The 12,451-nt window shown below is 39.4% G+C and overlaps 1 protein-coding gene across 1 annotated transcript; it reads left to right on the top strand.

The window, feature by feature from the left end:
* The first annotated feature begins 495 nt into the window (after nucleotides 1–495).
* On the top strand, nucleotides 496–4,227 carry LOC144714900 (alpha/beta-Hydrolases superfamily protein). Its single transcript, XM_078589703.1, has 6 exons — nucleotides 496–599; nucleotides 710–849; nucleotides 1,313–2,097; nucleotides 2,180–2,285; nucleotides 2,646–2,794; nucleotides 3,499–4,227. The coding sequence occupies exons 3-6, from the start codon at nucleotides 1,364–1,366 to the stop codon at nucleotides 3,770–3,772; spliced, it is 1,263 nt and encodes a 420-aa protein (XP_078445829.1). The 5' UTR covers nucleotides 496–599; nucleotides 710–849; nucleotides 1,313–1,363; the 3' UTR covers nucleotides 3,773–4,227.
* Nucleotides 4,228–12,451: the final 8,224 nt, after the last annotated feature.

Genomic DNA, 12,451 nt, shown 5'->3' on the forward strand with positions numbered 1-12,451 from the left:
AGCGTGGGGACACGTCATGTGTAGGACCCACGTTCTAGACCTCCGCAAGGGATCTTCTAGAAGGCGTCAAATTGGAAAACGCGGAACATATTAATTATTTTTCCTTTATTTTATTTTTTATAATTATTTGGAAAATAATTTTCTCTTTATTTTTTACTTCTACTTTTCAACATAACTTTTCTTTATTTTCTTTTTATAATAATTTTTTGTTTCTTTATTTTTATTTTTACTTCTCTACATAAATTTATTCTTTCTTTTCTTTATTTTTTATCATTGATATGAGCAAAAGTTTTATTCTTTCCTTTCTTTGTTTTGTATTGTAATTTTTTAACCTTTATATTATTACTAAATAAAGGAACATAATTTTCTATTTTATTTATTTTTATTTTTATTCTGGGGCCATAAATTTTTTCATTTTTATTTTGGAACAGTAGTTTCTTTATTTTAAAATTTTTATTTTTATTTTTGTAACGTTAGTTAAATACAGGTTGTCTCTTCTTATTTTGCTTGTTTCTGGACAACGTTCATAGCGAGAAGGAAGAGGAGGGGGAGGCGTGGAAGGCAATTCTTTGATTTCGAGGATTTTTTTTCTCCCGCAGGTACGTTAGATTTCGATTTGTGTTACATCTTCTGTTGCAATTTCTGTCGATTTTTGGAATTTTATTCTAGTATAATGGCTCTGAAAGTGGGATTCTCCCGCAAATGCCAGATTGGAGCAGAAATTAAATAGCGATAGGGGTCGTCTCTTTGATTTGTTTCGCTGGTTGAAGTTTCTCGCGAAGGGGAGGGAAGAAGAGGGCAGGCGCTTGCTGGGCTGTTCCTTGATTTCGAGGATTTAATATCCCCCAGGTTTGTTTTTTTTTTCGACTTCTTTTGGTACCTCTTGTTGCAAATACCGTAGGAATTGAGGAAATTTGTGTGGGTTTAGCTCTCCTTTTGGAATTGGGATGAAAGAATTGGAAATTTGCGATGGCAATGACTCGACATCGTCATCCTGTATCTCAGATTTGTCATCATCATCGTCTTTACCATCTAAAACGTGATTTTTTTTCATCTATACTAGCCACCCATGGATCACATCACAAAATATAAGGACGATGACTATGACGAATTTGTCATTATTCATCACGCCTTGTGAATACCTAAATGGTGGATTTGAAGATGACCATAGCAATCCAGTTTGGGAGAATTTTCTGTTTAAAGACCGAGACAAAAATCAGAACGATGAGCTGTAATTTTAAAATACTTTAGTGGCTGACTGTAATCTTGAAGAATTTTCTGTGATACGGGTCTTGTCCGATTTTCTCTTCAGAACAACTAATTGTTGCTGATCCGGCCTTATTTCCTTTTCGATTAAACATTGATGGCTTCACTGGGGGGCATATTACATCGCCCTCTATCAGCAGCCACAGCTGTTGCCATAGCCGCAGTATCCTCTGATTTACCTGAAATATTCACCCAAACCAGATCAATTGACTCGGCCTTCGATTCCCCTGCACCCGAGGAGACAACTTCTGGTTATGCAGAGAATTTGCCCAGCTCTTGGGTTCCCCATATCTCTCTCTCAAACCTCTCCTTCAATTATCCTTCCAAGTTATCATCCAGATCTCAGGATCTATCTCAGCAATTTCATGATCAGCCTTCTAATTTGAGCAAACTAGTCAGACCCAAGTCTCTGTTTACCTCCTTTCCCCCATCCTTTGCCGCAACCCGACCTGTACTAAACCTCAATCACAACACCAATTTATCCTCAGAAGAAGTCTCGTACCGGTGGCACCTTCCAAACCCATTGAGTCATATAGAAAAAGACAAAATGGGAAGCCGAAAAATCCGATCTCAGACAGTGGTTGTGATTCTGGGTTGGTTGGGGGCCAAGCAGAAGCATCTCAAGAAATACGCAGAATGGTACACTTCGAGAGGATTTCATGTGGTCACTTTCACTCTCCCCATGGATCAAATCATCAGCTACAACGTCGTTGACAAGACTCAGCAGGAAATCGGCGATCTGTCCAGGCATCTCGCCGAGTCCGTGGCAGAGGAAGAAGGTCATGGAAAGAATCTGATCTTCCACACGTTTAGCAACACGGGTTGGATAATGTAAGCAGGAGGAATCAGCTTTATCCCCGTTAAATATCTTACTTTGACCCAGTCTTTGATCATTTTTTTTTGTATTTTTCAGGTATGGCGTCATACTGGAGAATTTTCTGAAGCAGGATCCCTCCATGGCGGATAAGATCAAGTGCTGCATTGTGGATTCAGCCCCTGTGGCTGCACCTGATCCTCAGGTAAGCAAGCTTTTGCTGGTAATCTGCATGAACATCAATAGTGAGGTAGGAGGACGATTATGAATTTGTCATCATTCTTTGTCATCTATGTGGATTTTCATCGCAATCATGGGCAAATGATCTGGACGACTATGACTCGTCATCATCATCATCACCATCTTCAACCTGGATGCCAAGAGAAAGTCGAGAGAGAGAGAGAGAGAGAGAAGAGAGAGAGTTGGGTTTATATATTTGTCATCCATTTTCATCATCATTCGGCCGTGGATGAATGATGAAGATGATGAGCACTCGTCATCATCATCCAGGATGCCAAATCATAATCCATTGCAGGCCCTAAAAGACACCCATTGATTTCTCCAGGTTTGGGCCTCTGGATTCTCTGCGGCGATGCTGAAGAAGCAGAGCTCAGTGACGGGATCATCATCAGAGCCTTCTGTGCGTGAAGCCATTCTCCTTCAATTCTTAGAGAGAGTCTTCAAAGTTGTTCTCAATCTCCCCACGGTAAACAAGTAAGAGAAAAAATCTCCCCCTTTCTTATTCCCAACATCCTTTCTTTCCATTTTTGGGTCGAACTTTGGAAAATTTTACCTTTGTCTGGCCAGTTTTCTTGGAGAGAGTTTTTCGAGTTGCTACTAGTCTCCCCTTGGCGAATTGATTGGGAAACAAAAGAAAATTGCCGTTTTTCTTCTCTCCAATCCACTAAATATCCTCCTCCTGCTGCCCTTTTCTATGATTGAATTTCACAAGTTTCTTTCTTTTGTTCCTGTGGGCTTTTCATGGAGAGTTTTCAAGTCGCAAATAATCTCCCCCTGGTGAACACATAGGGAAACAAAAACAAAAAAAAAAAGAAAGAATAATTAATAGATAGGAATATCTTCAATCTTGCTGCCTTTTTTTAATTTTCTATCAAATTTCACAGCTTTCTTTTATTCTTCCTGTGGGTTTTTATGGGGAGAGTCGCGAGTTGTTAGTAATCTCCATTGGTGAACAGATAAGAAAAATGAACAGCCATTCTCCTCTCCAACCCATCAAATATCCGCCTTCCTGCTACCCATTTTTATTCCGTCGTTAAATGTTGAAGATTTCTTTCCTTTTTCATGTGGGGTTTTCATGCTAAAGATAGAAAAACAACACAAAAAAAGAAAAAGAAACTACTTTCTCCCTCTTTCTTGAGGATTTCTGGTCATCTTGTTGACTGGTGTCTGGTGATCAGGAGACTGGAGGATGTGTTCGAGGTGCTATCGTCAAAGCAGCCGAGGTGCCCGCAGCTATACGTGTACAGCAGCTCAGACAGGGTTATCCCTGCCAGCTCAGTGGAGTCATTCATGGCGGCGCAGCGTAAAGCCGGCCACCAGGTGAGAGCCCACAACTTCATCTCCTCCCCCCACGTTGACCATTTCCGGGCCCACCCCTCTCTCTATGACTCCCACCTCACCTCCTTCCTAGATGATTATGTCCTGTCCTGTGCCAAGTCCCAATCCACCTGACACTATCCTTATCCATCCATTGTTTATTCTCTTGCCATTTTTGGTAATTATAAGCCTATATATAGAGAGAGAGAGATGATGATGATGACCATGATGATTGTGGTGGAGATGAGGTTGTGCAGACTTATTACCATCTCAGCCTGTTTCCTGATGATGATGATGATGATGACTTGGGCCACTAACCAACCCCCCAAATCTTATCCGGATGATAATTATAGAAAGATGATGATGATGATGATGATGATGATGACGACGATAATATAGAAATTAGAGTGCTGTGTGATTTTGGCTGTACACCATGCTACCATGCCAACCACACCAGCTCAACCCACTTCTTGATTGTAATTGAGGTGACTTGAGCCAAGGTCCCGTGCTCCTTGCAGGGCCTGGATCTCTATTGTTTATTTCTTATATTCCTGGCAATAAGAATGATAGATCAGGTGATATTGGCGTTACACCATGCTGTCATACCGAACGTTGGTTTTTATATGAAGATTATTTTAATGTTTTCAAAATGGTGAAAAAAAGGAAAAATGAATGGAAAGGCTTTTCTGTGAACAAAAAGTATAGTAGCTAGAAAATCATTTGAGTACTAGTATAAATATATTCTAGTAAAGTGGGACGTCTTCTTTCTTTTTTCATAAAATGTTACATCGGGTCTTATTTCATTCTTTTAAAGAAGACGATTCAATTGCACACTACTATAGGCGTTCCATTTCTAACACTAGGAAATAGAAAAAAAATGTTCATTTTATAACTATTGTGCGCCTGAAGTATAAGTCTCAATAATTCTATTATCCAAGGAAATGTGGGGCCAGGTAATGTTGGGTAATATGATAAGAACATACTCAAATATATACATTCAAATTTGATTTTGTTGGACGACAAACAAATCTATATTATAAATCATCAGTAGAAACTACAAATCAGGAAAACAACAAGCCATTTCTCATATGTGAAATTGGAAAAAAAACTTATCATTTTCTTGTGCATAAGCATGTTAAGTTATGATAAAAAATTTAATTTACCAAAGCATAAAAATTTCTATCTCTTTTAATGGATATTGCTATTTGTTAAAATATTTATGATGCCAAAACTAATTTGTGATATGGTAATATAAGACAATAGTACTGACACATGGATAATTCATCTATCTCTGTCCCATTGGTATGAATTTTAAAGAAATTTAATATATCATAGAAAGAAAACAAGTTTCAATATCTTTGTCAGAAAAAAGTTTGACTAATATCTGAAAAACTTAGCACTAAATGTAATATTTATCAAAGGGAATTGAGGTCCCTCCAATTTTTTCCATTATGAAGGGGGATAGAGGGTTTGATGTTTGAAAATTTAAATTGCCATTTGAAGGCCTTGCTAAAAGGAAATATACAAGTGTTGGTGTAAATAATGTAGTTGGTAAGGATAACCCAAAATGAAAATTTGAAAATGTTTTGTGACATTGATTATAAAATAGAATTGGAATTTGTGTATGGGTATTCCAGGTTGATCCACAAAGATGATGGGTACATCATTAGTACTTAGACATTGATTTTGAAAAATGGGTGAAAGTGGAATGAAAATTCTTGAAAATGGCATAAGAAAGTAAAATTTTCATAAGAAATGAGGCTGGTGCGAATCCCAAACTAGTAGTAAGAAAAGTGTGTCCACTCTAAGCCCCTCAGTCAATTGATGAAGGCTAGGCTGGACCAACTTGGCCTTGATGATCTCTCATTTTTTAGGAACTACTTTAATCGTCTTGTTTTTAGGGTCCAATGAGAGAAGTTATCCCTAAAAACTAATGGAGGAGAGGTATAATCCACACTTGAAGGTTAAGGGAAGTGAATGGGTATTGAGAAAGAAAGGAAATGGGGGAGAAGAGAGAACAATAAATGAATAAAGCCAGGGGACCCTTCCATGTTCTTTAATAAGTATTTTTGGATTATAATTTTATGTGGCCCAAGGTCTTGTTCCCATTGTTGGGTTCTTTGGCTTTGAAATATTGCTTGCAATCAAATTTACCATAGAGGAAGATAGAGATCAATTCATAATTGATCCATAAAAACCTAGATGATCTCATTACCTTGTATGGAATTGATCCATACAAACCTATCTTCCTCCCTTGACTTGAGTTGCTCTGTGAAAGAGTTTCTTTAAGCTGTTCATGTGTCTGACCTCAAGGCGTATCCATATCACTGATGCTGATGGATGTAATCTTGATCTTCTTCAGTCCTTATCAAAGATCGAGCTTGATGGGGGACTATCTAGCCTAGAAGGCTCGGTCTCAACCAGTTTGTCAAGCGAGGGCTGACGTGCGAGATCCGGCCTAGTCAATGGGCCCTAGAGGTTTGACTTTATCTTTCACTTATTTTTCCTTGCTTTGTAGGCTGTGTATGTGGGCCTCGTATGTGTTTGTGTGTGTTTATTTGCACATGTTTGGGCCTTTGTATGGACCTACATGTTTGTGCATGTGTGGGTCCATGTGTGGGCATGTTTGTGGGCCTTTCTCCTATTAGGGGCCCTAGGACCCTAAATTTGGGCCTTCTCCCCTTTATTTCTAAGGGGGAAGGCCCAGATTTACCCCCTATAAGAAGGGGAGGGGTACCCATCAAAAGAGAGAACAAAATTGAGAAAACAATGTAATTGTTGATTTTTTTTCTAAGTCAATGTTTTTAGGGTTTACATTGTAATTATGAAATTACCCTCATGACCGAACGTTGGGACGGAACTCATTGTCCCCCATTGTTGGAGCTTCAAATGTCACCATTGGCTCACCGGAGAGTTTCCCGCGCCGCAAGCCGGCCCCGCCGTCACACCATCTGTCGACCTGCCCCATGGTTGCGGCCTCATCTCGGTGCAATCCTCGAGTCCCGCCATCGCGATGTCAATGCGCGGCCACCTACGTGCTGCTGCGTGTGGTCGTCGCACTGCCATCGCGTGGCCAACTCGCATCTACCGGCGCACAGCCGACGCACCCCACTTGCACGCATCTATCATATTGCGGACGCACACCCCCCTGAATATGCCCGACTGTGCACCTTTGTCATATGCCTGCCGACAGGATGCTGACGCGTCGTTCTCCAGTGCGCGCGGACTGTCGTCGCCGTGGTGCTCCACCACGGAGCACCACAGCGACCCTCTGGAGACCCTGTCGCCCACTAGAGTGCCACCCCAACTGGCTGGGGCGATGCTGCCAAATCTGCTCGCTCGCGCGTCCGCCTGGGCATTCTTACCCTGCACCCGCCGCAACGCCTACCACCACGCCCGCTGCATGCCTACCTTCGCCGCCACGCCTACTTGCTCCACAGTCGCACTTCTTCGCACCGCGCGCCTACCGCTGTCGCTGAGTCACGCGTCGCCTCGTACCCCACCACTACTAGTACACTCATAATTACCCTTTTGGTGTTATATTATTTCTTTTAGTGCTACGATCATTTTTGCAACGTCGTGGTTATGGTAGTGACAAATAGGAGTAATGTATAGTCTGATAGATTTCTATTGGTACGACCTTGGTTGGCGCATCGAAGGTGCACACACTAACGACAGTAGATGTGCTCGCACCGTCGAACTTCAATATGTCGTCCGGGTCATCGAGAGCGTAGTGGCATTCCCAGGACCCACTTATCGTGACTTAGTGGTCGTTGGTGTCCTTCAACGCTAGGTTTTATACTTCTCATCTCATCGTCACATTATCATTTGCATTTCACCCGCATTAACATCTCCACTGCCAAACATGATTGCCCCCACCCTCCCTGTGGTGTAACACCAATTGTGCGATCCCGACGTCTATCATGTTACATCAGAGCTGCTCTTACAATCATCATCTCAACAAGAGAGGGACTTTGAGAAGGGAAGGAGACCAAGAGGTCTACCATATCTCGCTGGCATGGGCGCTGAAAATTTATATCCCTCGCTAAATATATTTATTTTGGAGCTAATAACTTTTCACAAAATCCCAATAGCTTAAGCATAACTGCCAAAGTCCATAGGTATTCTACACATGACTAGGGTTCAATAATTTTTAGTAAACATAAGTATAACTGGACCAAATTGATGTAGTTGATACATGATGCATGGGTTTACCAAACATTTGGTACTAGTTTTGGCATGGAGAGAAAACCAAACTGAAAAATGGAATACAATTGAAGAAGGGAAAAATAATTATATGTAAAGGTTGACCTTCAAAGCAGGGATATCCAAGAAAAGACTAATGCCCTTCTACCAATTACAACATTTATTTCTGCTTGAAACTATTTGTTATAAATATGTTTATCAATACAATAGTGTAAATACCTAAATATGCAAATACTTTAATGTGTAAATATTTAAATATGTAAATACATGTATATGTAATTATATATCAATATGTAAATACATAAATTTATGATTAGAAAATATTTAAGCAATGAAATTTATATATATATGTAAATGTAGATGTAAATATGAATACAGATTTAAATGTAAATAAGATGTAAATATACACAAATATGTCAAATTACAGTTTTGTCATTGATTCTATAGTGATTCGATGACAAGATGGAATATTTACTTATTAAATTGATATTTTCATTATTTAATAAGTATTTTGATTTCAATATTTATACTTAAATATGGGTTTTAATAAAAATGTGTTTGAGCTTATAGGTTTTACCAAACCAAACTCATTTTTGAATGAAAGAAGACTGCACCAAAGTTCAGATATAGGTTTAGCAATAAGACTGAGATCAGAACTATCATTCGATTAGTGTGATCCTTTAGGCCTGTGTATCAATATAGATGATAAATTTAATGCCTTGGTAATATTTATTGGCCAACCTTATTTTTTAACTAAAAATACATTTATAAAATCAATCAAGGATTGATTTTGCCAATTGATAAATTTTGGTTTCCAGCCCATGGAATACCAATCTACAGCTCACTCTCTAAAAGATATAGAGTTTTGATTGGGCTCTCTTATGGAACCTTTATCATCATCGCTTACCATGTATGGATTATCCTTCGTCCATGTGAGATTGATGGAAACATACATGGTCGGCAAGCCAATCCCACATTCCACATCTTGTTCATTGTTCATTAATACAAACTATTCATTGTAATACATGTGTGACTTTTATGATGAAGTAAGTGAATACATGATCCAACCTAGTGAATTGTGTATGATATCATAATACATAACACATAGAGTGTTCCAAATAATCCAATTCAAACTTGAGGATATTAAAATACTCAAATATAGCAACATGATCTAGTCCCACTCGTATAATGACTATGTCCAGTCCCATAGCCAATAGTAGCGACACTAATGATAAATAGTAGGTCGTCTTTTTTGGGTTCTATGCCTCGGTTCGGCCATGGAAAACATGTTCCATGGATGCGGAAGCATGTGGATTGATTCACAATCGATGTTTAAAACAAAACATTGAATGTACCTTTTGGGGAACTTGTTCCACCCTTGACTTTGCCGCTCTGAGATCGTTCTGAAGTCGTTCATGCATCCAACCTCGAGAAGTATCCACGCGATCACTCAACGCTTAGATCTCCACATCTTCTTCTTCAACTCTTGTTGAAAATCTAGAAGATTTCCTCACCATGAAGACACTCTTCCTTGGATGAGTGGATAAGAGAGTGGATAAGTGGATGGGGCTCTCAAATCAGACTTGCATGGGTGCTTAAAATGAAAGCCCTTTCCCTCTTATATTTCACTTAAGGTTTTTCCCTCTTTATATCCACCAATGCCCTTATGACCTTATGACCCTATAAGCCCATGTATCATTCTAGTCAATAACTTTAGTGGCCCAATAACAATTATTGACCAACTTATTAATTAACTATATCAACATATAGATTAATTAAATAAGGATTGATTTAACCCAATCGATAGGTTAAGTTTCTAGCCCGTCTGGTGCCAAGCTACACCTTGCGCTCTAGAAGATACCGAGTAGTGTTGAACTCTCTCATGGAACATTTACCATCATCGGTTACCGCATATGTATAATTCATCATTCGTGCGAGACTCTTGACCAACTTAGGGTATGGTTTCTTGTCAAACCCTAATTCGTCATTCGATTAGTACTAACGCATAACGTGGATCATTGGAGAACGCCCTCTCCAATATCCTCACTACCCTGGTCAAGAATTTTCTGCATCGTCTTCCTTGAGTCAATCTCCTCTTGTACTGAGGGCGGATGATCCTGTCTTGACCACTCAATCATCTTTGTAAGTTTCTTACTACATCAGATCTATGACTTATGTGAATCCCATGATTAGAGGCTCGTAAGTCGTAGTCAAAATGTAGTCGTCCATTCACGATATGTCCTTGGTGTCTTAGGTCAATAGATCAGTTATAGAACCGTGACATGAATCAACTTGATGGATGTTTAGGTATAATACCATTCAGGGATTCGTATGGATCAATTCAGTGAACCCCAAATATCACCCACTATCTGTCCTTAATGTTGCCACGCTAATAGCCACAGGATCAGTTATACTTATCGTATAAGTAGGATCAACTACGTTATTCTATCCGGATAATCCGATGTCCATCTCGATTATCCATCAAATAGGAATTTTTGGAATACATGTTTAAAGACTAGTGATCACTGTATTATGATATCATCATAATTCACCAAGTCATTGCACATATTCTTGGACTTCAATATAAACATCACACATAATAATAATGAATGCAAATATTTTATTCAATGAACTTAAACAAACATGGTAGTGTGATTGGCTTGACAACCACATAATATCCATCAGTCTTTAGTCAAAAGAGTTCATTGAATTGATCTCAATAGATCCTTGAATGGTATTTTACCAAACTATAAATCAGGTTGATTTACGTCATGGTTATGAAAGTGTTCCTTAGAAGACCTGCCAGACCAAATAGGTTTTGCGGACATACAATTTTATTTGACTCCAACATATGAATTCCTAATCATGGAATGCTAAATAATCTTAGTTTGTGCGCAAAAAGAATTTCAAAAAGATGATTTATTAAATATGGAATTATCCACCTTCAACATTATACGAGAAAAAAACTGGGCAAAAGATGTGATGAACTCCTTCACCATGGCAGTGGAGTATCATAGAAGATTTATTTGATGATTTACAAACACACCAGTACCAACTTGGATGACTAATTAGGGTTGAAAAGTTGACCATACCCTACATCATTCTAGAAGTATCAAGGGGACGACGAATTTCACAATAAACTATGACAAATTGGTTCCACGAGGTAGCGATACACAGTCATTTGTATCTTTTGGAATATGAGGTTTAGTTTGGTACCCCTCGGGCTGGAGACTTGACCTATCGATAGTTTTTTTTTAAAAAAAAAAACTATCAATAGGATATGATTATCAAATCATTACTTAACATATATGATGAATTGATTGAGAATACAATTAAAGGGTATGGGGCCATTGGAGTCGTTTAGTAGACTAATACATATGCCTAGTGGGTTACACACAAATGTTCTTTTGGACGCCAGAAGGTATACTTAAAGTTTATGGGTTACAACAATTACCACTTAGTATAAATAAGGAAATTCTGTGAAAAAAATTCAGCCAGGCCAGAACTTTTTCCTTCCCCTTATTCTCCCTCTTCCCTATAGCTCCTCTTCATTCTTGATGTTATCGAGAAGACATACGATGATGTTGGGGCATGAACAGGGATCATCAGAGCAAAGGAGGAGATTCAACATGCTAGGGATTTGGTGGTTACACCTACTTGTAGCAAAGGACATTTTCCAGTTGCATTTTGGTTTTAGAAAAAAACCTAGACTTAAAGGTTTTTAATCTAGTATGATGTCAGATGAATCTAGTTTGGTTTTGCAGTTGCAGTTGCAGTTACAGTTCGGTCCAATCTTGATCTTAATCTAGTCTTGGTATGGTCTGTTCTGGTCTCGGTTTGATCAGCTTTACTAATCAACGTGAAAGTCAATGCTTGTATCAAAAAATAATTAAAGAAAATTTTAGGAAGCATTTTTAATCAAATTATAAATATGTTCACATTTTTTGGGTATTATACTGAAAGTGGTCTCCCTTTCTCCTACTTAGCTTTCTTTGTTCTACTTGGTGGTCAGATGGAGATAATTAAAGAGTGAGAATTACAGTGAGAGTGAGAGGAGAGAGTGAAAGAATGACAGTTCATATGGTGAAAAAGTGTGTGCAAGAAGGAATGAAAGAGAGGTACTAGGAGAGTGAGTAGTGAGCGAAATAGGGTGCAAAAGGGAGAGAGTGAGAAGATAGAGGAAGAGAGGGAGAGAGTGAGACGTTGAGACATGAAGAAGAGAGAATGAGAGTGAGAGGGTGAAAGATGCATGGGGTACAAGAGGGGAGAGGGAGAGTGTGAGATTATGAGAGGGTTTAGGGAGAGTTGGAGACATTGAGAGAGGGAGAGCATGAAAGGGGAAGAGAGCGAAAGAATTGGAGGGAGAGCAGAGAGGGTGGGAATGAGAGTGTGAGAGGGTGTTAGGGAGAGACTGAGAGCGGGAGAGGGGGAGAGGGGGAGAGTGTGAGAGAGTAAGAATGTGAGAGAGGAAGAGCATGAGAGAGGGAGAGTGTGAGAGGGGGGAGAGCGTGAGAAGGGGGAGAGAGGGAATGAGAGTGTGTCAGGGTGTTAGGGAAATATTGCGAGGGGGAGAAGGGGAGAGAGGAAGAGTGCGAAATGGGGAGAGAT

Source organism: Wolffia australiana, chromosome 18, assembly GCF_029677425.1.
Source record: "Wolffia australiana isolate 7733 chromosome 18, ASM2967742v1".
NCBI classification, from domain to species: Eukaryota; Viridiplantae; Streptophyta; class Magnoliopsida; order Alismatales; family Araceae; genus Wolffia; species Wolffia australiana.